Source organism: Oncorhynchus clarkii, chromosome 14 (genome assembly GCF_045791955.1).
Source record: "Oncorhynchus clarkii lewisi isolate Uvic-CL-2024 chromosome 14, UVic_Ocla_1.0, whole genome shotgun sequence".
In the NCBI taxonomy this organism is placed as follows: domain Eukaryota; kingdom Metazoa; phylum Chordata; class Actinopteri; order Salmoniformes; family Salmonidae; genus Oncorhynchus; species Oncorhynchus clarkii.
Genome location: NC_092160.1, coordinates 6,425,378 through 6,452,307, shown reverse-complemented (window position 1 = coordinate 6,452,307; position 26,930 = coordinate 6,425,378). Strand labels below are relative to the sequence as shown.

Sequence of the window (26,930 nt, the reverse complement as noted above, 5' to 3'; positions counted from 1 at the left end):
TAATTTATTTATTTCAATGGACTGACTTCGTTATACAGTGAATTCAGAAAGTATTCAGACCCCTTTCCACATTACAGCCTTATTATAAAATCTATACATCAATCTATACATAATCAATCTATGCAGCAGAGAACTGGAAGGAAAGGCGGCCAAATGAGGTGTTGGCTTTAGGGATGATCAGTGAGATACACCAGCTGGAGCGCGTGCTACGGGTGGGTGTTGCCATCGTGACCAGTGAACTGAGATAAGGCGGAGCTTTACCTAGCATGGACTTGTAGATGACCTGGAACAAGTGGGTCTGGCGACGAATATGTAGCGAGGGCCAGCCGACTAGAGCATACAGGTCGCATTAATGGGTGGTATAAGGTGCTTTAGTAACAAAACGGATGGCACTGTGATAAACTGCATCCAGTTTGCTGAGTAGAGTATTGGAAGCTATTTTGTAGATGACATCACCGAAGTCGAGGATCGGTAGGATAGTCAGTTTTACTAGGGTAAGTTTGGCGGCGTGAGTGAAGGAGGCTTTGTTGCGAAATAGAATGCCGACTATAGATTTGATTTTAGATTGGAGATGTTTGATATGAGTCTGGAAGGAGAGTTTACAGTCTAGCCAGACACCTAGGTACTTATAGATGTCCACATATTCTAGGTCGGAACCATCCAGGGTGGTGATGCTAGTCAGGCGTGCGGGTGCAGGCAGTGAACGGTTGAAAAGCATGCATTTGGTTTTACTAGCGTTTAAGAGCAGTTGGAGGCCACGGAAGGAGTGTTGTGTGGCATTGAAGCTCGTTTGGAGGTTAGATAACACAGTGTCCAAGGAAGTATACAGAATGGTGTCGTCTGCGTAGAGGTGGATCAGGGAACCGCCCGCAGCAAGAGCAAAATCATTGATATATGCAGAGAAAAGAGAGTCAGCCCGAGAATTGAACCCTGTGGCACCCCCATAGAGACTGCCAGAGGACCGGACAGCATGCCCTCCAATTTGACACACTGAACTCTGTCTGCAAAGTAGTTGGTGAACCAGGCAAGGCAGTCATTAGAAAAACCTAGGCTACTGAGTCTGCCGATAAGAATATGGTGATTGACAGAGTTGAAAGCCTTGGCCAGGTCGATGAAGACGGCTGCACAGTACTGTCTTTTATCGATTGCGGTTATGATATTGTTTAGTACCTTGAGCGTGGCTAAGGTGTACCCGTGACCGGCTCGGAAACCAGATTGCACAGCGGAGAAGGTATGGTGGGATTCGAGATGGTCAGTGATCTGTTTGTTAACTTGGCTTTCGAAGACCTTAGATAGGCAGGGCAGGATGGATATAGGTCTGTAACAGTTTGGGTCCAGGGTGTCTCCCCCTTTGAAGAGGGGGATGACCGCGGCAGCTTTTCAATCCTTGGGGATCTCAGACAATACGAAAGAGAGGTTGAACAGGCTGGTAATAGGGGTTGCGACAATGGCGGTGGATAGTTTCAGAAATAGCAAAAGGGTCTGAATATAAATAAAGGTATTTCTGTTTTTAATTTTTAAGAAATTGACAAAAATGTATAAAAACATGTTTTTTCATTATGAGGCATTGTGTGTAGAAAAAAATTATTTAATCCTTTTTTTGGAATTCAGACTGTAACACCAAAAAATGTGGAGTAAGTCAAGGGGTATGAAAACTTTCTGAAGGCACCTAACCTCTCTATTATGCACAGGAATACTTTAGAACAGATTTCCAAATGTAAAATCACTTTGAGACAATTTGCTGCTATTTTTTAAAAACATTTTTTACTTGAGGGGTCAAATTAAATAACCCGAGGACCGAATATGGCCCGCAGGCCACCAGATGGTGAACCCTGGATTAGACTGTGACACACAGGGTTATTACCACATAACTCTGAGAGTACCGGGCGGCGTTATGATTACTAAAGCATTGTCTTTCATAATCCCCCTGTGTGGCTGAGTGCACACACACACAGACACACACACACGCACAAACAATGGACATACAGTGCCTTGCAAAAGTATTCATCCCTTTGCCGTTTTTCCTATTTTGTTGCATTGCAACCTGTAATTTAATTAAAACTTCTTAGGGCTATGCCCCTTTTTTCTCAATTTCCTGCCTAAATGATGTGCCCAAAGTAAACTGCCTGTTGCTCAGGCCCTGAAGCAAGGGTATGCATATAATTTGTACCAGTGGAAAGAAAACACTTTGAAGTTTGTAAAAATGTAAAAATAATGTAGGAGAATATAACACAATAGATATGGTAGGAGAAAATTCAAAGAAATACCAACCAGAATTTTCTTTGGAGAGAGTCTACCCTCTTAGAATGGTAAGTAAAAAGGTATTATTGACAATTAGCTCCCTGGATGCAATTCCTATGGCTTCCACATGGTGTCAGCAGGTTTCAGGCTTGTAACTTCAAAAACGAATAAAAAAAATAACAGTTTTAGTACAGGGACACAGTCTTGCTAAAATCGGTTTCCTATTGAACATACTTCTTTCAGTAAGAAGTATTATAGTTTGTTTACATTTCAGAGTATTTGTGGAGTAAATAGAAACATTATTTTATTTTATTTTATCTAACAAAATGACACTACATGTTATAGCTGGGACCCTTTGGATGACAAATCAGAGGAAGATTTTCAAAAAGTAAGTGAATATTTAATCGCTATTTGTGAATGTATGAAACCTATGCCGGTGGAAAAATATTTTGATGTGGGGCGCCGTCCTCAAACAATCGCATGGCATGTTTCGCTGTAATAGCTACTGTAAACAGGACAGTGCAGTTAGATTAACAAGAATTTAAGCGTTCAACCAATAAAAGACACTTATATGCACCTAAATGTTTAATATCCATTATTTTTACGATTATTTATTTGAATTGCTCGCCCTCCAGTTTCACCGGAAGTTGTCGCTAGTGGGACTCCTATCCCAAACAAGTTTTAAATAGATTTTTATTTGGATTTCATGTAATGGACATGCACAAAATAGTCCAAATTGGTAATAAAAAATAACTTGTAAAAAAAAAAAAAAAATGTTTTAAGTGGTGCGTGCATATGTATTCACCCCCTTTGCTATTATATGCCCCTAAATAAGAGCTGGTTCAACCAATTACCTTCAGAAGTCACATAAGTAGTTAAATAAAGTCCACCTGTGTGCAATCTAAGTGTCACATGATCTGTCACATGATCTCAGTATATATATCGCCTGTTCTGAAAGGGCCCAGAGTCTGCAACACCACTAAGCAAGAGGCACCACCAAGCAAGCGGCACCATGAAGACCAAGGAGCTCTCCAAACAGGTCAGGGACAAAGTTGTGGAGAAGTACAGATCAGGATTGGGTTATAAAAAAATATCAGAAACTTTGAACATCCCACGGAGCACGATTAAATCCAATATAAAAAAATGGACAGAATATGGCACAGCAACAAACCTGCCAAGAGACAGCTGCCCACCAAAACTCACAAACCAGGCAAGGAGGGCATTAATCAGAGAGGCAACAAAGAGACCAAAGATAACCCTGAAGGAGCTGCAAAACTCCACAGCGGAGATTGGAGTATCTGCTTTACAGAAGAGTCGCCAGAAAAAATTAAGCAAACATGTTTGGTGTTCTTCAAAAGGCATGTGCGAGACTCCCCAAACATATGGAAGACAGTTCTCTGGCCAGATGAGACTAAAATTGAGCTTTTTGGCCATCAAGGAAAACGCTATGTCTGGCGCGAACCTAACGCCTCTCATCACCCTGAGAACAATGAAGCATGGTGGTGGCAGCATCATGCTGTGGGGATGTTTTTCATCGACAGGGACTGGGAAACTGGTCAGAATTGAAGGAATGATGAATGGCGCTAAATACAGGGAAATTCTTGAGGGAAACATGTTTCAGTCTTCCAGAGATTTGAGACGGGGACAGAGGTTCACCTTCCAGCAGGACAATGACCCCTTCCAGTACGATATTTTGTGAGCTTGAGGAACCTGTTTTTGCCTTGTTTTCCTTTAGCATACTGCTAAAGTAACACTCGAGTGGTTTAAGGGGAAACATTTAAATGTCTTGGAATGGCCTAGTCAAAGCCCAGACCTCAATCCAATTGAGAATCTGTGGTATGACTTAAAGATTGCTGTACACCAGCGGAACCCATCCAACTTGTTTGTTTCACAATAAAAAAAATATATTGTATCTTCAAAGCTGTAGGGCATGTTGTGTAAATCAAATCATACAAATCTCAAAAATTCCAGGTTGTAAGGTAACAAAACAGAAACAAATCTAAAGGGGGTGAATACTTTCGCAAGCCACTGTAGCTATGACGCACACACACACACACACACACACACACACACACACACACACACACACACACACACACACACACACACACACACACACACACACACACACACACACACACACACACACACACACACACACACACACACAATAAACAGTATATATTTGAGACTCCACCGCAGACAATCATGACAGCCGGGTATAGGGTAGACACACTGCAATCCTATGCTAACCCGATCCCAACGACACAACGTACATGTGTGCAACAGATATCTCTGACCCCAGTGGCATGTTCCTGTCTGGATATCTGCACCCTTTTACCCCTGCAGGCTCCTGTAGAATAGTGGTAGAGTGGAGTGTACAGTAGAGTAGGGCCTCATAATCTTGGGCCTAAAGCCCTATGGACCCTATCCGAGAACAGCCTGGGACCAGGCGTTGACCCTAACACTGCTCACCCTGATAGCTACTGTAACTCTACTGCTACCCATATGCACCATTCACCGCCATGGGACAACAGAATGAATGGGCTACTCACACCAGATGGACAGGAGACGAGGAGAGACGAGGAGAGACGGAGGGAGGGAGGGGGGGGGGGGGGCAGAGGGAGATGGAGAGCTAAGAAAGAGGCGGTAAGATTAACAAAGAGAGATAAATAAAGAGGTGTGACTGAGGACGGAGGAAAGTTATAGAAGGGGAAAGAAAGGTAAAAGCAAGGTTTAAAGAAAGAAGGGATAGGGCAGAGAGAGAGAGAGAGAGAACATCTAATACATTCTCTACTTATAGAAATCTGAACTATCGGAACTAGGACTTGAGAAACTTCAGATTCAAACTGATAAATCATTGATGAGTGTAGGATATGAACAGTACTACAGATTAAGCTACAGGACAGTACTGCATGCGCTGCTCTTGAATACTGAGTATCTGGCTTAGGCTACTCATATGGGATGAGTTACGTAGACTTGAATTTCAGAAAGTTTCAACTTTCTTTGAAGTAGTTTGGCAGACCTGAGAGTGAAGAACTGGAGCAACCCATCGTTCTAGCATCCCTCCAGGGAGAGCAGTGACGAATACATATGCATTGCATATGGTTTCTGAAACTATTTGAAAAGCCAACAGACACCACACACTTCCCGAAACAAGCAACACAGCCCGAGCCCTTAGAGCCTGTGTTCTGCTACTAATCTGTCAGGATCAAATGATATGATGTTATTAATTAATGTTGTTTCTGATTATCATATGGAGCCTTCAGAAGAGTTGACGTATCATACGTCTCTGTGCGGCAGCGTCTCACCTCTATCCGCAGCTGCTCGTTCAGCACTGGGTCTATTTTGTCATTAGTGTTCATTGAAAACGCCACTTCATCATCAACGCTTGTGAGCAACATTAGTTGCTGCAATCAGCGTCTTTCAGATCAAGCTGTCTTTGGGAATTAGCTCGGTAATGTACAAGAGCGTAAACAAGAGTGTCCATGTGTGTGTGTGTCTTGTGTGTGTTGTGCGTGTTCGTGTGTGGACTGTGTGCATGCTTTTAAGAGTTAGATTACACACACACGCACACACACACACACGCGCGCGCGCAGACTCACTGGGAGTAGAGCATGCGTGAGCGGACGATGAACTTGAAGATGTACTCCAGGGCTTTGAGGGTGCGGAGGTAGTTTTCACACTGCTCCCCTCGACTGGACACATCCAGATACCTCTTCAACACCGACATCAACTTCCTGAGAGGGGGCAGGTGGGAGGTGGGAGAGAGAGGGGGAGAGAAAAAAAAAAAAGATTAGACAAATCTTAATTTCAAAGTGTTAATTAAAATGTTCATAACACAAACACACCACAGCACACTGGGCCCAGAGGACGAGGTTTATGTCCCATAGTGTTCCCAAAAATGTGCATGGGCTTGTTGCCTAACTGGATTTAAAACAATCAAAGCCTCTTAAACAATAACAGTCCTTTTATAACGGTCTGGAATTTTTTCCCTTTCTTTTTTTTCAGAAGGATAAAGACAACAACAACAAAAAAAGTCCATAAGTGTAAGATAATCTGAGGATGACATTGGGTGGCCTCGTATTTAGACAACAGAGTTTTATATAAAGGCATGGCTAGCACTGGTTAAGCTTCTGTTTTGACCCCTTAGGGAGACACATTGAAACAGCTGATGTAAATTATTACGCGGATGGCACTGTTCTCTACTCAAGTAGCGGCGGCTTGACTTTGGCTTTTGAAAAAGCTCAAAACAGCTTTTAACGTCATTGAACAGAATCTGTACGGCTTGTTCTGAATTCCTCTAAAACAAAATAAATGGTATTTTCCAACGCTAAACACTCTGAAAACCCAGCCAGGTCACCTGTCCTAAAGTCAGAATTCGATGTCCCCATCCATGTCTGAGGACGTCGGGTGATGACGCGGAAACCGACCACTAGGGGCAACGGCGAGCAGTGTTACCTTCAAGTAGGTATGACTGACATGGTTTTCAAACAAACTCTCAGTCTCATGTCTGCCTCTGGTGCCAAAGGTTGCATGTTTGAATCCAGCGATAGAAAGTTGTTTTTGAGATGTTTTTTTTTTAGCCTATCCCAAACCGTAACCCTTACAAATTTGGAGTTAATGCCTAAACCTAACCTTATGATGTTTGGAACCACTTCGAAATTTGACGATTGAGAAACATGACCGAATGTCTAATTCTGACGTGAGACTGTGAGAGCTTGTTGGTAGACCATGTCATTACTACCTTGGAAGGAAATTCCATAGAGCATGTCAAGACGTACAAATATCTGGGAGTTTGGGTGGGGTTTGGATGCGCACTGTGTTAAGAAGCAGTGCGGCTTGGTTGGGTTGTGTTTCGGAGGACGCATGGCTTTCGACCTTCGTCTGTCCCGAGCCCGTACGGGATTTGTAGCGATGAGACAAGATAGTAACTACTAACAATTGGATACCATGAATTTGGGGAGAAAAGAGGGTCAATTATAAAATTAAATAAAAAATAAAAAAATGAATATGTTTATATTACCGGCATGAGGCTTGTTTTTCCTCTGAGGCCAGAAAAAAGCTGGTATGGTGTTCATTCCTGTCTGTCTTGGACTACAGTGATGTAATTTATATGCAGACCCCAAGCACTACCCTGAAGACACTTGATTCCATGTATCATGGGTAGGTTTACTACCAACCAAAAGCACCTGACACACCACTGTGATCTCTAAAGTGCTGTTGGCTGGTCTTCGTTGACTCTACGTAGGCTTAAACGTTGGTCTACTATGATCTATTAGGCCATTTTGGGAAAACTGCAGCTTTATCTCTGTTCTTCTTTGATAAGGTCTTAAAAATAAATACCAGTCACGGTCTCACTCTTACTTACATTTAACGGTTCCTAAAATCAGATCATGGCAAATGGTGTTTTAGCTGCTCAGCTCCGTGGTCTTGGAATTCTCTCCAGACCAGCTGGAAACTCCAGGGTCTTGTTTAAAAGTTTGGTTGACTCACATGTTACTGAGGAATGTGATTGTCAGTAGGACTTGATTAGGTGGTACATATGCTAGACGTTTTTCTATCTATGATGTATGTTTTTTGTAATTGAATTGTATGTGTGTCTATGTCAAAACATACACTATACATTTTTTTATGGTGTGTCTCTGTCTGTAAGTTGTTAGTGCATCTGATATTTGTCTGAAACATTGTTCCCCTCTGCTGCTGTCTTGGTTGGACCAGGTCTCTCTTGAAACAAACTATTTTATCTTAATGAGACTAACCTGGATAAATGAAGGTTCAATAAAAAGTAGGGAGAATCCTGTTTTAACACAGATTGGAGAGCGAGATGGGGGAGGCGAGGGACGAGGGCGGGGAGAGCGAGATGGGGGGGCGAGGGACGAGGGCGGGGAGAGCGAGATGGGGGGGCGAGGGACGAGGGCGGGGAGAACGAGATGGGGGGGGGTGAGGGACGAGGGCGGGGAGAGCGAGATGGGGGGGCGAGGGACGAGGGCGGGGAGAGTGAGATGGGGGGGCGAGGGATGAGGGCGGGGAGAGCGAGATGGGGGGCGAAGGACGAGTGCGGGGAGAGTGAGATGGGGGCGAGAGGGACGAGGGCGGGGAGAGCGAGATGGGGGGGCGAGGGATGAGGGCGGGGAGAGCGAGATGGGGGGGCGAGGGACGAGTACGGGGAGAGTGAGATGGGGGCGAGAGGGACGAGGGCGGGGAGAGCGAGATGGGGGGGAGAGGGACGAGTACGGGGAGAGTGAGATGGGGGCGAGAGGGACGAGGGCGGGGAGAGCGAGATGGGGGGGAGAGGGACGAGGGCGGGGAGAGTGAGATGGGGGGCGAGGGATGAGGGTGGGGAGAGCGAGATGGGGGGAGAGGGACGAGGGCGGGGAGAGCGAGATGGGGGGAGAGGGACGAGGGTGGGGAGAGTGAGATGGGGGGGCGAGGGATGAGGGCGGGGAGAGCGAGATGGGGGGGCGAGGGACGAGTGCGGGGAGAGTGAGATGGGGGCGAGAGGGACGAGGGCGGGGAGAGCGAGATGGGGGGGAGAGGGACGAGGGCGGGGAGAGCGAGATGGGGGGGCGAGGGACGAGGGCGGGGAGAGATAGATTGAGAGCATGGAGAGAAAGAGAGGAGAGGGAGAGGTGGAGTGCGCGATTTTGAGAGCGACGGGGAGAGACGTCAAGAGGGAACGAGAGAGGGATAAAGTGAGAATGAGAGAGAGAGAGTACATGTTGCCTTGGCACGTCATGCCAATTAAGCAACTTAAATCAAATTGAGTAGCAGAGAGGCGAAGGTAAAGTTGAAGTTAAGACTCAGTGAGCCAAGTATTCTGGCCAGCCTTGAGTAAAGTACCACGGTCTAGTAATCCACCTTATCCTGGCTTATCCGTCCATTGGTTTATCCGTCCATTGACTTCTACTGCAAACCTACAGGCACAGGTCCTATGAGCCGTTCTGGCTACTTACTCAATGGCCTACAGGCACACAGCATTCACAATGACACACGATTAATGCACTACACCCAGCATCAGCACAGCTTCTTCAATAGTGACCCTTCACCTGAACCCAGCACCACCATCTGGCCTACCATCACGTGGAACCATTGTGATAATGATGACATACTGTATATGCACTGTCACTCAACAGTGGAAAATCAATGTGCACGTCATGTCCTGTGGAAATGTCACTATGAGTGTGGCATGAGGAGTCATTATCGATAGGGCCTGCTGCTTTACCTCCACAGTCTGACTATCAATGTGAAAGAGGAGTTCAGCCACTCCTGAGGCTGTCTCTGAGAGACAGTGAGACTGGCAGACAGGCTGAGGGGAAGAGGAGGGGTTGGACACAGGAAGTAGTACTGACTTGTATGCCAGCGTGGCGCTGAAGTGCTGTTTAATGTAGGCCTCCAACACCGTGTTGAAATGCTGGAACTTCCTGTCTGCTATCAGGCCAATGATATAGATCTGAGAGAGAGAGAGAGAGAGAGAGAGAGAGAGAGAGAGAGAGATTACATTGCTGTACATTGTTACAACACTGTATATATATATATATATATATATATATGACATTTGTAATGTCTTTATTGTTTTGAAAGTTCTGTATGTGTAATGTTTACTGTTAATTTTTATTGTTTATTTCACTTTTGTATATTATCTACCTCACTTGCTTTGGCAATGTTAACACATGTTTCCCATGCCAATAAAGCCCCTTGAATTGAATTGAATTGAATTGAGAGAGAGAGAGAGAGAGAGAGAGAGAGAGAGACACATTGATAAGGTGAGAGAGATGTGCCTCACTGGCAAAATGACACACAGACAAGCAACAAGCAGGAAGACATGTCTATTCCGAAGGAGAATGACAGAGCCATAAGGACAGAGATCGACAGACTGACAGACAGAGATAAGAACAGTGACAGAGAATACCAGACAGAGACAAGAACACACACACACACACTCACCAGGGCGTCGAACACTAGGATGTCATAGTCGTCAGTCTGGGAGTGTTCCATCATGATGGTGAACAGAGCATCCAGAGTGTCCTGGAGAAACTACACAGGGAGGGGAGATGAGTCCATAAGATGACACACATACACACACACAAACAAACACACACATACCCAAATAACACACACGAACAACACACACCTTGACAACCTGCTCTCCGTCGATGATCTTGAGTTTCTCCAGGTTTTCTTTGAGGAGCTCAGGACGAGTCCTCCACTTCAGTAGGCCCAGCAAACCCACTGAGCAGGAGAAAGAAGAAGACAAAAAAACATCAATCTATCCATCCACCTTCCTGTCCTTGATTCACGGTAAACCCGGCCAGCACACCCGCAACAATCATTGAATCAATCATCCGTTGTTCTGGGGGCTTGAAGCCTAATAACCGAAGCACAGGAACTCCAGTTGGCTGCAGTGGTGTAGTGCTGTTTTGTATGGTGCCAGTGTAACAGATGTGAAACGGCTAGCTTAGTTAGCGTGGGCGCTAAATAGCGTTTCAATCAGTGACGTCACTTGCTCTGAGACCTTGAAGTAGTAGTTCCCCTTGCTCTGCAAGGGCCGTGGTTTTTGTGGAGCGATGGGTAACGACGCTTCGTAGGTGTCAGTTGTTGATGTGTGCAGAAGGTCCCTGGTTCGCGCCCGGGTATGGGCGAGGGGACGGTCTAAACTTGTACTGTTACATTGGTGCCGTGACCCGGATTACTGGTTGCTGCGGAAAAAGGAGGAAGGTCAAAAGGGGGGTGAGTGTAACGGATGTGAAACGGCTAGCTTAGTTAGCGTGGGCGCTAAATAGCGTTTCAATCAGTGACGTCACTTGCTCTGAGACCTTGAAGTAGTAGTTCCCCTTGCTCTGCAAGGGCCGCGGCTTTTGTGGAGCGATGGGTAACGATGCTTCGAGGGTGACTGTTGATGTGTGCAGAAGGTCCCTGGTTCGCGCCCGGGTATGGGCGAGGGGACGGTTTAAAATTATACTGTTACATTGATGCTGTTGACCCGGATTACTGGTTGCTGCGGAAAAAGGAGGAAGGTCAAAAGGGGGGTGAGTGTAACAGATGTGAAACGGCTAGCTTAGTTAGCGTGGGCGCTAAATAGCGTTTCAATCAGTGACGTCACTTGCTCTGAGACCTTGAAGTAGTAGTTCCCCTTGCTCTGCAAGGGCCGCGTTTTTTGTGGAGCGATGGGTAACGACGCTTCGTAGGTGTCAGTTGTTGATGTGTGCAGAAGGTCCCTGGTTCGCGCCCGGGTATGGGCGAGGGGACGGTCTAAACTTGTACTGTTACACCGGATCGCCCACATTTAAAAAAAAATATTTCTCAATCACAGTTTGTACCGGAGGAAGTAGCCTATTGTCTTTTTAGAATATGCATCAAATGCATCCTTCAAATGCAATGCCTGCCTACGCCCAAAGATATTGTCTCAATAAATGTTTCTCATTTTAAAACCCTCAAACACTAAATTGGGCATTCCTCATTTCAAAATGCGCCATCTGTCAATCGTGGATAATAGCAGGCTACTTCTCGTTTTAGTGCTGAAACATCCCAACTGCATTTGCATGCCAATAATTTGATCTCAGTTCCATGGGAATATGCATTTAGACCTATCCTGTTGCCAAGTCACTTACCCCTACCTACAGTATAGATCCATACAGTAACTACCTTAATTACCTCGTACTCCTGCACATCGACTCGATAACGGTACCCCATGTTATTTTTTACTCATTGTGTATTTATTCCTTGAGTTATAATTGTTTCTATAATATTTAGAGTTTTCTCTCTGCATTGTTAGGAAGGGTCCGTAAGTAACGCACGCTAACCCCATTCCATACAAATGTGCCCAACCGCGACATTCAAACGAGGCTGCAAAGAAAACCAATGGGACTGTATGGGACTGTAGCGACTTGTGTTGACATCAAAATCTGGGGTGTGAACTACGTTTCTATTCAAGCGTTGATTGACATGATAATGGACCGATTGTATTGGAGAAAAGTTTTAAAAAACGGACCCCTCCGACGCTGTACGTTACAGCGTGACGTGTCATGGCGTAACGTACAGCACACATAAAGCAACTGTCTTACAGCCTCTCTCCACCAGGTGTAGCACTTCTCTCACAGTTTAAAAACAAGGGACAGGGTAAGGGGGGATACCTAGTCATTTTCTGTGTCGGCACTGCAAGCTATCATAACGCTCAAAAGCCACTGTTTACTTCTGAAGATCACTTTCGAGTGAAAAAAGGCTGTTTGTGTGGAACACTACGATCCACCCTACTACCCTGGATCCCTGTCCTGGCAAACATCCCCCCTTCCATATATCTGGAGACTCGAAACTACCCACAAAACGATTGAAAAAGTCTGCAACGTCCAACACCTACCGCTCCGCGAGGAGCTCCTCAACCAACCAAAGATCCGCCTCCCCGCAGGAAAGACAATTTGGAAAGACCCACCCACTGACGACTTCAACAAAAGTGGACACAAGAATGGGAGTCACTCGACCTGACAAATAAGCACCCAATCAGTACCCCCTCACCACAGGCCCCTGGTTTCAACCTCCCCAGGAAGGAATGGTCCACCCTCAATAGGTTCAGGACTGGCCACGACCCATGCCTCGCCAACCTCCACTGATGGGGCATAAAAAGTAAGCCCCCTAAGTGCCTGTGGGGTGGAGCAAACCATGCACCCCATTCTTGAAATCTTTCCTATCCATACACTCAGCGGAAGCAACCGCTTGTCCCAGGTACTTTGCATTCGCTAAGTGAATAATAGATCTCTAATGTCTTTCAAAGAGAAGTTAGCAACATTGCTAATATAGCTAGCTGCCAAAGTTGAACTAGCTAGCGATATTAGCGATTTGGTTAGCTTGGGTTAGTTGTAAACACTTCGTGACATTTATAAGGTATGGTTAACAAAAACAAAGAATTGGCAAATGCTGGTTTGACAATATTGTACAGCTTGTTTGTTAATCAAACGTGTTGTTTTGAATTAAAACTGCTCAATAGGAGAACATTTCAATGGCCTTCATGTATAAAACTTTTACCCAGCATGACGCTGTGTGTGTGTGTGTGTGTTTGTGTGTGTGTGTGTGTGTGTTTGTTTGTGTGTGTGTGTGTCCTTGCGTGCCTGTGTTTGTGTTTAAAAAAAATGTATAAGCACTTGCATCTGGACTGGTGATTAATACTGCAGCACAGTGATCATTACAATGATGGACTGTCTTCCTCACCAACAGCTGTTACACAGCACCTGTATGGCAAGACCATCACTGTGTATGGGGGAAGCGTGTGTGTGTGTGTGTGTGTGTGTGTGTGTGTGTGTGTGTGTAGGACAAAACTATGACATCCCTCCCACATTGTTCTAATCTAGAACATACTCAGTCTGTTCTGAGTCGTCGTCGCCCCACCCACCACACACACACACACACACATACACACATACACACACACCGTTCTGGGTGAGTTTGGTGGAGCAGACGAGGGTTGAGACGGTGAAGCTGTCTCTGGAGCTGACAGACAGGACTCCTACACTGCTGCGACTCAGTGTCCCCCCCTTTGGAACGTCACCCTGGTTTCGCGTAGAGGGCTGGGACAGGTACGAGTTCACATCCTCCATCCTCTTACTGTCCCCCTAAGAAAGAGAGGGGGGGGGGAGTAGAGGCCACAGTTTAGTTTGGGAGTGAACGCTTAATCAATAATTCCAGTTAATTTGTCAGGGAATCTCCAATGACTTAGTTTAGCCTATTCAGTCAGCCTATTGACTCAGACGTGATCCAATTCTCCAGTTCTTTCAGCTGTGAATCAATAATAATTCAGTTCCCTTGGCTATTTGACTGGGAATAGTTGTGTGAATCAGAGTCTATTCAGTTCTGACCTTGAAGACAACCAATTCATGAAGTCCATCCTGCAGCACTGTTCCATCCGCCTTCATCAGATGAACAAACGCCATGGCAAAGTTCTTCTCACTCTTATCCTTGGCTACAGAAAGAGAGACGATGGGGGAGAGACAGACCTAAGGTCATTTATTTAGTAGAGGTACGCAATGCCCCCTGTCACATTGCTTTCACCCCTCCAGTCCAATCAGCTCAGCGGTTAAGAAAGTAAGGATGCAATGGGAGGATATATGGGAGGCCAGAGTTGGGTGTACTCACACTCCTGAGAGGAGCGGTGTCTGAACATGAAGCGCAGGTGGCTCCTATGCATCTCCTCCAGAGGGATGGCCACCTACAGGAAGTAGGACAACATTACATCTCCTATTACGGCCCTGTGTTTCGCGCAATCATGTGACATGCCTGTATTTGAACCTTTATTTAAAACCTTTTCCTCAAACCTTCCAGTTTATTTTTATGTCAGATGGTCCAGCACCATCATCAGACAATTGCTTTCATTTTTGGTGTAATTCTCCTTTCTGGAAGAGGCTCAAAATACAGGATGAAATCTTGCTATGTCACATGAATGCACAAAACCAGGGCCCTACAATACCACGTATTAAACAGACTATGCATAGTAGTATACACAGAGGGCAACAGTTGATCAACATGCACAAGCATACAACAACGCATGCACGCATACACACACGCTGACCTTGAACGTCTCCATCCAGCGTGGTTGTTTGACCTGGTAGTAGATGACAGATCTGTACTCGTTCAGCGGCCGATCCCCGGCTCCCAGACAGATAGAGTTCTACAGGACAGACAGAAAGAGAGACGACGGAAAGAGAGAGATGACAGAAAGAGACGACAGAAAAAGAGATGATAGAAAGAGAGAGACAACAGAGAGAGAGATGACAGAAAGAGAGATGACAGAAAGAGACGACAGAAAAAGAGATGATAGAAAGAGAGAGACAACAGAGAGAGAGATGACAGAAAGAGAGAGACGACAGAAAGAGAGAGACGACAGAAAGAGAGCGACGACAATCAATTCAACTAACTCCCATCCACCTAGATACATCGAACCCAACAACCCTAAACAGCAGATGACATATGAAATACAAAGTATGATACAGTGCTGAAACAGTATCCCTTCTTGGCTACTTCCAGATGGTCTTGGGTGTAATATTGTTAGTGTGAGGAGATGTTCTATTTGTGTGACAGAGTTTTTATATTTGGTGTGACACACACACACACACACACACCGTGTCCTGCCCAACTCACCGGCACGGCCTTGCCCTCCTCGTCACACACCATCATGATGACCTCCATGTTTTTCTGGGTGGTCTTGTTGTACTTGTCAAAGTCCCCAGTCCACAGAGTCAAGTAGATGTCGTTGCGTATGTCCCCCGGCATGATGATCTCTGGGAAGCCCAGTTTACGGGCCACCACCGTGCTGCGGTCCACCAGGTGAGGGTACTCCTTACGGATCTGGACGATGTCACCCACCAGGGCCTTCATCGTCACCCACAGACCTGGAGGGAGGAAGGGGTCAAGCGTTGACAATACAGTCCATGGAATAGTGTGAAGAGTCCATTCAGTAATAGTACTGTAACCACAACAGCCAGTAGAGACATCAGCCATGAAGGGGTCGTTTGGGCTACTCTGTGGGGTGTGCACTACCTTGTCCTCCACTGTCTCCCCGCGATGCTGTCACCTTGTTCAGCAGGGAGTGGAGGAAGTCATTCTCTGCCACAACCCTGTAAACACACACACAAACATTTCAACTACATTACAATGACTAAACTAGGTAGGGATGGGGGGAGAGAGGCGGACAGGGAGAAGGAGGCAGGACTCACGGAACGAACGGGATGAAATACTGCTTCTCCTCGTCACACTCTATCTTTCCTTTGATGATGTCACTGATGTCCATCACTGCAGAGAAGAAGAAAATAATTGCCTCTTTTACATTTTCTGTGATCCACCGAGTACAAAATAGGAATGTACTGGTGTGTCAAGCCGTGACCACTATCAGTGGATGCCAATTCAAAATCTTGTTAACACTGCCCACTACCCTATGCCATACACTAGTACCTACCTGCCACTCCAAAGGGCCTGCGGAGGCCCAGGGTACACTTCTTGGTGCCAGTCTCTTTCAGTTCCATACGACCCACTCTCACTATCTGACAGATCAGGTAGATCTTGTCTCTGTTCAAATCCTTATTCCCCAGGTCCTGGAGGGGTATGAGGGAGGAGAAATCTAAATAACATGGGGGTCCCGAGGCAAAACCAGTTGAGAACCGCTGACCTAAACGATATCACGGTGGCCACCTCGGTAACTTGGGATTCGGGATATCATTTCGGCATCAAACAGTGCTCCCTAGTGGTGACTTACTGTAAAGACAACCTTCAGGTTGTTCAGCATGTCAACGTCTTTAGGAAAGCCTTTACTGGTCCAACGGATCAGGTAGTTCTCACTGGAGGGGGGGGGGGGGGGGGGCATGGAAAGGGTTAACAGGACATGTCTTATAAACACGTAATAAACACATAGACAAAAATAATTGCTAATCCATTGCTTTCAGCTCTTCCAAAAAAACGCTTCTCCTAAATATAACTTTTCTTGTCCAGCAGAGACTGACGCTGACTTCCTATCAATCTGCTCTGCATGTACATTGGGGAAATGTTGCCGAGCCATCCAAAGCCCACACCTTCCAAAAAGATCCCTGTCACAGTTTGACACAGTTTGACTCTGGTCTGGATGAGAAAGGAGGGAGAGGAGTATAGATGGGTCTGTTTGACAGTGATAGACAGCTGTCGCCATTAGCTGTTAGTCAAGCTCTGCTCCTCTATGTTCTGCATTACTATGTTCATAATGAAATAGGATGTACAGTACATAAGACTGCAACCATATTGAGAGCAGGGTGACATGGGAATAAGAGGAGGATGAGAGAGGCAGGTATCCATCATCATCACTGGTGTCAGTCAAACTACCTTTCTATGTGCAGCATTCTATGACAAGTGCTATGCTACAGTACAGTACAGTACACCACAGTACAGTACAGCACAGTACAGTACACCACAGTACAGGAATAAAAACATATGGAAAGTGGGGTAAGAGGAGGAAGAGAGTGAGGAGAGAGAGAGGAGAGAGAAATAAATAGAGGCAGAGGGAGGAAGGGTGACCGAAGCACAAGATGGATGTAAAAAGAGAACTGGATAGAGGGATGTTTAGATAGAGACCTGATGATGGTCTGTTTGTTGGGGTCGTATAGGGACATGAAGAGTTCAGAATCTTCTCCGATCCGACAGACGAAGTTCCGGACGAAGACATAGAGGCTGTGAGTGGGAGAGGACTGGATCCGGGCCGAGATTACCGAGTGGCCCGTCTGAACGTTGGACTACAGAGAGAGAGAGAGAGAGAGAGAGAGAGAGAGAGAGAGAGAGAGAGAGAGAGAGAGAGAGAGAGAGAGAGAGAGAGAGAGATATACTTAAATGTAAGGGGCTTGTTGACTATGCCTACACTCTTGGATATAATATATGGTGCCTGACCAATGTCTTCTTTGTATTCTCTTTATCGCTACTTTCTCAACTCTCTCAATCTTACTTCATCCACACTTTTCTCCCCATCTCTGTAACTCCACCTCTTCAACTCTGACCCCACTTTCCCTTATTCTCGGTCTTTCTTTCTCTCTTACTCTCTGGGCTCTATTTTCGGCTATGGCTAAGGAGGCGCACGTGTCAAATGCACGTTAGTTTGACATTTCGTAATGTAAAAACGGGTGCACTGGCATTTTCCAGCTCTAACGACAGGTTTGGCAATTTTACCTGTCTAGCGTCAGCTCCCTTGTGCTGAGGTGGGAGGGGTGGAAATATTTGAGGTGTGTCCTTAAAAACATGCGCAAACCACCATTTTATGCAGCGCTAATCGGAAGTTTTAAGACCCACAAAAAGCAGGACTTAACCGTAGCCCATTGATAATGGCATGGATTTGAGAGCGGAAGCGCAGCCTATCCAGCCATGATGCACAGTGCCAATGGAAGAGAGATGGGCCTTTTGTGCAGGTGAATATCATACTTAGAACCATAAAAAACGATTGGTTCCCCCCCATTGTATTTAATTTGATTAAAAACCAAGCGTAGCCCACCCTCCCCTCAATCAAGGCAGGTTTAGCGGCATCGCATTAGTGTGTAAAAATAAAAATAAATAAAAATTACCCAAGTAGTCTATGAGTAATGGTCTACCGAGAATGGTCTACTGAGAATGTTTTGAAATATTTTAGAGGTTTTTGCCCTCGTACTTTTCCCTTATTCACAATTCACATACCTGTATACTTCATTTCGATTGTTCAGGTAGGTTATTCATCCCAATGTTCGATGAGTGCCCCTTGTCCGATTACCGAAGACTCGCGCTCCTATTCAGTCATCCTATAATGCCATATCAATGGCAGTTTTTTTTAGAATCAGCCTTGCACATTGGCAACGATACAATTGATAGGAGCCTAGAATTTTATATAGACGTGCGAATGTTATGCGTAAAGACATTTAGGCCCCACAGTGCCATGGAACGAGAGAAGCGATTTAATGTATCATGTTTCTGACCCGATTCTACATAGAAATATTGTTGTTTGTTTTAAAAAATATGGACTGTTTTTTGTGTGTAATTTGAGTAAAAACCAAACGTATGAAAAAAATATTCACTGCCCATGTCATGGCTCGAATGCAATGCAATCTGGAGAAGTGCAAATACGATCCGTAAAATGTTTATAAACATTACATTTGCGAGCAGTATAAAGGTGAGTGGACATGCCCCCTTTCTCTTTATATTGGATCTTTATCTAGCTCCTGCGAAAAGTTTGGATCTGCGTAAAACTCTCCATAATATAAATTCCATAGTCCATATTCCATATTCCTAATGGCCTTCTCTGTACTATAAGCCCATGGGGAGCAATTATGGTGCCTGTAACTGTTTTTCAGAGATACAGATGTAGGATCTTAATTTGGTCACCTTGTTGCAATGCAGGAAATATAAAACTTGTAGTGTATTTGAGGTTTAAAAAGGCTTCTGAAGCTTGTAATTTCTACTTTGAAATTGATTTGCCCTTACGAAAAATGTATCAACCCCTACACAAATATCCATTAATCATAATCCACATAATAGTTGCTTCAGGATTATTTTCATGCTTTAGCAAACTGGCTCAAAATGAGATCTTACACCTGTAGCCTATTTAAAAGAAGTAGTTGTTTTTGTTTTTATTACAATTTGATTAGAATGATCAGTCTTTTTAGGCCTTATCAAAAGCACAGTGAATTTAATCTTCTAGTTTATTGACCATCTTTGGCATGTCCAGACTGCAATTTACAGTAGGCTTAGCCTCTGCATCAGTGCAAATACTATAGTCTATGTTCAAGAATGTTTTTTCATATTGAAGTAGTGAAATTATGCGGACTGCAAATATATTCATCATATTTAGTAAATATGGTGCAGGCTATTTAACGAAATAGGCCATAATAGACTAACTGACAATGCAATACATTTAACAAAAAAATACCCAACTTGAAGCAACCATATACTCAGCCATGGGGCGCATGTTCTGATTGCCCAGTGAGGGTCCAAGCCTCAACTCACCAACAATTTGTTTATTCATCAAAACACACCACCAGCTACTGCGCCCATAATTCCAGTTGTGAAAATAGCAAAAATCTGAATAACAGCCCCGTGAACCTACAGCGCTGAGATTGATCATTGTGATAGGTTTGTTCAAACCTGACCTGTTCCTCTTTGATGCGTTCGTTGATCTTGGTGGTGGCATCTTGGTGGGCTCTGAACAGGCTGATCACGCTGGCGTTCTCTGGGTCCAGCATGTTCCCATTCACATCCCGCACCACCAGGTCCAACTCCAAGATCCTGGAGGGGACAGGGAGGAGGAAGAAGAAGGAGGAGGTGGAGGAGGAGGTAGGAGGAGGAGAAGGAGCAGATGGAGAAAGAGAAATGTTTATCACTCAGACAGATGCAGAGATGGAAACTTTCCCAAATGAGAATAATCTATTTTAGTGATAATGTGCACTCTTAGAAGTAAAGGTGCCTGGAATAACCTTTTGGGTTGCCACATAGGCGGAACTTTTCCAGTTGAGAAAGATTCCTTGAGGAACCGCTCAGAAAAACCTTTCTGTGATGGAAGGGGTTCAGTTATGAACCTTTTTAATAATATATTGTAGAGGTGACAGCCTATCAGATTGGAGGCATGGTTAATTGGAAGTATGGCTTTTCAGATATTTATTTTTGGTCGCCTGTAAAATGTCATTCATCTTCAAGTTTGTACACTGGAAATGAAAATGTTCCTTGAATACTTATGCATATTACATATAATATCAATAATATTAACGATGCTGATTACATACAGTAATAAAGTGGTAACTATTTCAACTTTGGGATTTGCACAGGCTCTTGAGGAGCTCATACACCTCTATTGCATAATCTGCCTACTGCTATAATCTGTTTAGTATCGAATGATTAGTGTGCACGTAAACACAGTCAATGAGGGTAACAGTCATGTAAACGCCATACTCTGCTTATCTTAATCAGCATTAAGGTCATAACCGAAGTAATCATATGCCGATTAAAACCACTGGTTTTTCGGAGCTATCTTTCAAGTGATTAACATGTAGACATCGTAAGCGGCGTTCCAGCTGTGTATTTGATCATGTGCTTGCACCAGCCGAGCGAGCCTCCCTCTTTAGTGTGAGTGAAGTGTGTCCGTGAACAACTGAATGTACGCTTCTTAGAAGTCGTTTTCAAATACAAACTTCATATGTCCGAACTCAGAATCAAATACGCTCTGCAAAAATAATATGTTCGCTGTGGTAGAGCGTTTATTTTGATTGGCAATTTTTCTGCATTTATCAGAGTGCCAATCAGGTAGCCTGATTTCAGATGTGTCCATGTAAACAGAATTATTAGCATGTCAATTATTTAATCAAAATATTATTTTAATCGGACTGTCAACAATAATTGCATTACTGTGTGCATGTAACCGCCCTGAAGCTACAAAACTGTCAGTGTTCAACCTTAACATGTGATGACAATACAACAGAACAGATGAACAGGAATGACATTTACTCTAACGGGTGGCCAAAAAAATATATATCTTAAAGCCATGCCCCTGCTAAGCCATGCCTCCACTCCAGAGGAACCCATTGCTACAATGAACCATTACATGTTCTTCCAAGAACCCCCTTAAGTAACCAAAGGTGAAAATATTATCCATTGAATAGTAATGGTTCCTTGAGGAACTCCAGGGTTTCTCGAGTCACCACTCATTCTAAGAGTGTAGTTCTGTTAGAGTCTATGGGCCATACTTGTTGCCATAGTCAATTTTGGAGGTGACTTTCTGTTTGAGCTCCTTGAACTCGTCGCTAGGCAGCGTGCCAGACAGGAGCTGGGAACGCCATTCCATCAGATCCCACATCAGCCGTTGGACCTGCACCACACGCTTCTTCTTATTGGTCTGCACAGAAAGACAAATGGTTACACACACACACCATGCACACAGACACACACACACACACACACACACACACACGTACAGATGTGGGATCTTAATTTGATCACTCTTTTGATACTGCATATTTTCCTGCACAACAGGAAATGCAAACTTGTAGTATATTCAAGGTTTAAAACAGCTTGTAAAGTTTGTAATTTCCACTTCAAAATGTCAGACTATGTCAAACTAATGTCAGAATAATTTAAATTTCCTGTTGCTGATTATTTTCCTGATGGAGCAACCTGGCTCAAATTAAGATCCTTAATTTAAGATCTGTACATGTGCACGTACACACACACACACACACACACACACACACACACACACACACACACACACACACACACACACACACACACACACACACACACAAAGAGTGTTGAGGTGTTTACCACATAGAGTTGTTTCCAGATGCTTCCCCACTCCCTCAGAGTGGTGGTCACCTCCTTCACTAGGGGCATCTCTGCTGACAACACCACCTCCTGGTCCCTGTGGAATTAAAACCATATATTACTGACACACACACACACACACACACACACACAGACGCACACACGCACACACACACACACACACACACACACACACACACACACAAAAACACACACACACACACACACACACACACACCACTCACCCTTGCTTTTCAATGATGACCTTCCTCAGCTGCACTATGCTGGCCGGGAATGCTCCCTGTGAAGGTATGGGGGGAGAGAGGTAAAGAGCGGGGAGAAAGGACAGACATAAAGAGTGAGGGAGAGAGTACATAGAAATCCTATTTGCTCACTTCCTCGCCAAAATAGTATGCACTTTCACCCTGTCTTAACCTGTCTAGGTGTTGTCTTACCTGTCGATCCTTGTTCCTGACTAGGTAGCCTTTATACCAGCCTGCAACCAGGGAACAAAGTGCACAGTCACAGGACATACACATATCACATCCAGTCACAGGACATACACATATCACATCCAGTCACAGGACATACACATATCACATCCAGTCACAGGACATACACATATCACATCCAGTCACAGGACACACACATATCACATCCAGTCACAGCACACACACCTACACACACTGTAAAACTGTCTTAGTAGTAATCAGCTAAAAGAATGACATCCAGACACACACATTATTCCCAGTCAAACCACAACATTCCCAGTCAGCTCCCTCACCATCGCAGGTCTCCTGGATGTGGACTGTGTCCCCAACCTCCAGAGACAGCTGCTTCACCCCAAGGCCAATGAAATTCCATGTTACTAGGGGAGACACAGAGAGATGGCCAATGAATGTCACACCAGTAAGAGAGAAGAAACCGAACCGAAACAAACCATTAGCTTTTGTTTGCCACACTTTAAACCCAACAAAAACAATCAACGTTCCTTGTTCGGGGGAGGGAGGGTATGTTTGATTTTTGTTTTGCTTGCTGGGGAACAAGCGTATACGCTGACTGTACAAAACATTAAGAATGCCTGCTCTTTCCATGACAGACTGACCAGGCGAATCCAAGTAAAAGCTATGATCCCTTATTGATGTCACTTGTTAAATCCACTTCAATCTGTGTAAAACTTTGTAGAGTCCATGCCCTGACAAATTGAGGCTGTTCTGAGGGCAAAAGGGAGAGTGCAACTCAATATTAGGAAGATAGTCAGTGGATACGTAAAAAGTGGATTCGAAATTATGCAAGTAATGTTATTTGATAGACTCCAATTCTACCTGCAAATTTCGTAGTTGATCTATCTTACAGTACCTCCCCTCGCCCTCATACCCTCTCCTTCCTTCTCCTGCCCTCCTAGGGGCACCCTGCTGGCAGATGTCTGTCTACACAGAGACACAAATATATACTGTATACTGTAACTGACAAACAATTGCTCTCTCTCATACTAACATATCCACACATGTGCAGATAAACACACACACACACACACACACACACACACACACACAGCGAGGAAAGTTCCAGAGGTGTCTGTCTGCGTCACACGGTGTGTCCCAGAATCGGTAGTGGGGCCGGGGCCCAGATGCGCGACAGGTGATATTCCGGCCAAACTCTATGTGCCATGGGCTCTCCAACCCTGTTCCTGCAGCTACCCAGTGTTTAGTTTGGGAAACCAAGTGAAATCTGTTTGGGGAACATCGATAGCGGCATGTTTTTGCAAACAAAACACATTTCACTAAACTGTTGACAGCCCCTCTGCCCCATCGAGATGTGTCACCCAGTTAATTATGCACATTCCCTATTACAAATACAAATTCACTATAATTGTAGGCTAACTGTAAGCCGCCCTTCACAATCAATGAATCAACAGCATCACCTAGGGCTATATGTTCTCTCCCAGACTTGTGGGTAGACATTTTGGAGTGTAGCATAAAGTAACCAGTCCATCCAGTTTACATAATAATACAGCCCACACTCAAAGGCGATTACTCAAACATTGTTTAATTTGGGAGTATACCAATTATGTACGAAAGGCATCTTTAGTCGGTTTTGTTTTATGTTTATTTTCTGCCGCGTGTAGTAGGCACAAGCTCTAAAATACGTATGGGTGTTTTGAATGAATCATCACCTTAGAAAGAACGCTCTGTCCACTTCGTTGTGTTAGGCTTTGAAGCAACATCCACAACGAACCTGTTTTACACTCAATATTTAAGGTGTTCCTAATGTTTGGTATACTCAGTGTATATGTGCTTGTTCAGATTACAAAAAGAAAAGAGGATATATGTTTGTACGACTATGTCAAGAATTGTGAGCCTTCTTTAACATGTCCAATAGTGATAGTTATACCGCCCAACCCCCCAAAAAACGTTATTGTCCATCAGTAATAATATGGTTGTACACTGTCTTCCATTGTTCTGGTGTTTTACAGGTCTGTGTACACATGATGCTAGAAATGGAAACCTACTCACGCCCACTGTACCGCTGCTCTATTTGTGACAGCCAGAAACCTCATGTTACTTCCTCCCTTCTACACTTCCTGTGTTTTCAATCGAACACAAAAGAAGATTTATCAATTTTAGAATTCATTTCCTGCAATTCTACACATCTTGCCCTGAGATGTAGAGAAAATGTTGCAGTCTTAAAGCAAGTTTGCTGCAATTCTACACATTTTGCCATTGGGACGGAGACTATAGGGCTGTGGCGGTCATGACATTTTGCCAGCTGGTAATTGTCATGCAAATGCTGCCGGTCTCACGGTAATTGACTGTTAATGAACCTAAACATGTTTAGCATCTCCAGGCTTTCCACGCATACACGCTTGCTGGTGCAAGTCTTCGGGGGAGGGGGGGGAGTTGAATAAATCCATTTAATATAGCCTACACCATCACAATAACATGAATTATTTATTTGGTTGTGGTAGAACTAAAACCTGGGAATGTCTTAGGACAAATGTAAACATATGAACTGCATGGTGTGACGTTATACTGATGGTTTGGAAAACGTGGCGAGAAAGGCATGCACTCTGACCCTTGTGCTTCCAGCGGAGAGAGAGACCATTGCATTTCTGCTCTGCACTCTTAGAAAAACAGGTGCTATCTCGAACTTAAAAGGGTTTTCCAGCTATCCCAATAGGATAACCCTCTTGAAGAACCCCTTTTGGTTCCAGGTAGAACCCTTTTGAGTTTCATGTAGAACCCTTGACAGAGAGGATTCTACATGGAACCAAAAAGAGTTCTACCTGGAATCAAAAAGAGTTCTACCTGGAACCAGAAAGGGTTCTCCTATGGGGACTGCCGAAGAACCCTTTTGGAATCCTATTTTCTAAGAGTGATCTTGTATACCAAGCAAGTTATGGTATATCTAATCAATGGAAGATGACAGAATTAAAAGTGAAATGTGAAAGAAAGGCCGCAACGACCAAAAGCTGCTATTTAGGCTATAATCTGAATGGAGTTGTTGTTACGTGTTAACTGTAGGATGGTGAGAAGCGCAGCAATGCAGTTAGCTAGTTTCTCTCAGTGTGACGCAGTCAAGACAGGTACTATGTAATCGGATGGAGTAATAAATAACTAGCAAGAAGTTAGTCTGGCATGAGTTAACAGCGGTTGCAGTCTCTCCCACTGTGCCTGCTCCAGTGCTCTGTCTTACACATACATTCACACACACACACTGCACAGACTCCACCTCCCCATAGCCTACAGCTTGTTGCTCTGTGCCTCTCTCTCTCCCTCCCTTTTCTCCATAGCTCCAAAGTAGAAAAACAATTGGCTTTTCTGCTGCTTCCCTCACTCGGATCAGACCGGGTCAATAAGGTGACGGGTCTGGTTGTCCTTTAGGTACTTTCGGAACGAGTTAAAACTGTTTATTTATACATATTGGGTCCGGCGCTTTCGCGTGTCCATTTCGGAACAGGACCTGTTACTCCCATCACAATTTGTACTCATCATTCAGATTGTTCAAATTCAAATCAGGAAGTGTTTAGAGAGTGATTAGAGGGACAATAGAGTGCTGAGTACCAGGCCATTAGCGAGGGCCTTTAGTACATTTGGTAGGCTACCCATCAGCTCCATTAATTTACGCAGTTTGGGATGGGATTACCTTGAACAATGGTCACAATGGCTCAATTTACTGTTGAGAGTTAGAATAGTAGAATACGCAAGGTGAAATGAAAAACATTTGGTTGTGCATCAGCTGTTGTCTACTATTCTAACTCTCAGTTCCTGAGAGTTAAACAAAAGCCTGTGGGGCCCATCACTGTTCTAATGCATTGTAGAACTACTGCAACAAATACAAACCCTGCTCTGAAGATCAATATGTTTATGTTTATGAAAAGTGACAGTGATAGAATCAGTCTTTCTGATTAGGAAACATGCCAGGGTTGAGCCTGGCATGCTATCATGTGTGTCAAGTGATTCCTGACAGTCATGTCACAAAGTCACTGTCTGATGCAGCCACTGAAGCACTCTAAGCACCCATTTTGTTTCTCTGAACATGGAGGTCTATCAGTGATCTCGACCTCATCTCCCTCTATCATGTCTGTGCAGACAGTCAGAATGTTAGAGTCAGTTACCTGAGGTCTGCCCACTTCCTGTCAAGGAGGAAGTGAGGGCGATCGGAGATCACCCTCTGCAAGCTAGCAAGCAAACACACACAAGCACATACACACATACACACTTAGGACTGCACAGGTGCGTGTGGGTTACTCACCTACGCCATATCGCTCCGTTGTGGTCGTCATCCAAGGAGCCATGACTGCCTTTCTTTTCTCTCTCGCCACCTCTCTCCCTTACACTCTCTCTCTTTCTTTGGGTGTCTGAGATACGTTATCCGCTCTACCTCTCACTTCTGCGTTTTTTTTTTGTCTGTAT

General features: G+C 44.6%; 1 protein-coding gene across 1 annotated transcript in view; it reads right to left on the bottom strand.

The window, feature by feature from the left end:
- LOC139366186 (dedicator of cytokinesis protein 2-like) overlaps window positions 1-26,930 on the bottom strand; it is a 155,079-nt gene extending 128,149 nt beyond the window's left edge. The window contains exons 1-21 of the mRNA XM_071103373.1: window positions 26,770-26,930; window positions 22,799-22,882; window positions 22,470-22,510; window positions 22,260-22,315; window positions 22,015-22,111; window positions 21,438-21,586; window positions 19,851-19,986; window positions 17,323-17,480; window positions 16,478-16,559; window positions 16,181-16,316; window positions 15,942-16,017; window positions 15,766-15,842; window positions 15,367-15,617; window positions 14,798-14,896; window positions 14,365-14,437; window positions 14,088-14,191; window positions 13,664-13,844; window positions 10,376-10,473; window positions 10,189-10,278; window positions 9,594-9,694; window positions 5,847-5,981 (exon numbers count right to left, since the gene is read on the bottom strand). Of these exons, the coding sequence (XP_070959474.1) occupies window positions 5,847-5,981; window positions 9,594-9,694; window positions 10,189-10,278; window positions 10,376-10,473; window positions 13,664-13,844; window positions 14,088-14,191; window positions 14,365-14,437; window positions 14,798-14,896; window positions 15,367-15,617; window positions 15,766-15,842; window positions 15,942-16,017; window positions 16,181-16,316; window positions 16,478-16,559; window positions 17,323-17,480; window positions 19,851-19,986; window positions 21,438-21,586; window positions 22,015-22,111; window positions 22,260-22,315; window positions 22,470-22,510; window positions 22,799-22,882; window positions 26,770-26,812 (2,267 nt within the window). The 5' untranslated portion in view covers window positions 26,813-26,930. The remainder of the gene's footprint in view (window positions 1-5,846; window positions 5,982-9,593; window positions 9,695-10,188; window positions 10,279-10,375; window positions 10,474-13,663; window positions 13,845-14,087; window positions 14,192-14,364; window positions 14,438-14,797; window positions 14,897-15,366; window positions 15,618-15,765; window positions 15,843-15,941; window positions 16,018-16,180; window positions 16,317-16,477; window positions 16,560-17,322; window positions 17,481-19,850; window positions 19,987-21,437; window positions 21,587-22,014; window positions 22,112-22,259; window positions 22,316-22,469; window positions 22,511-22,798; window positions 22,883-26,769) is intronic.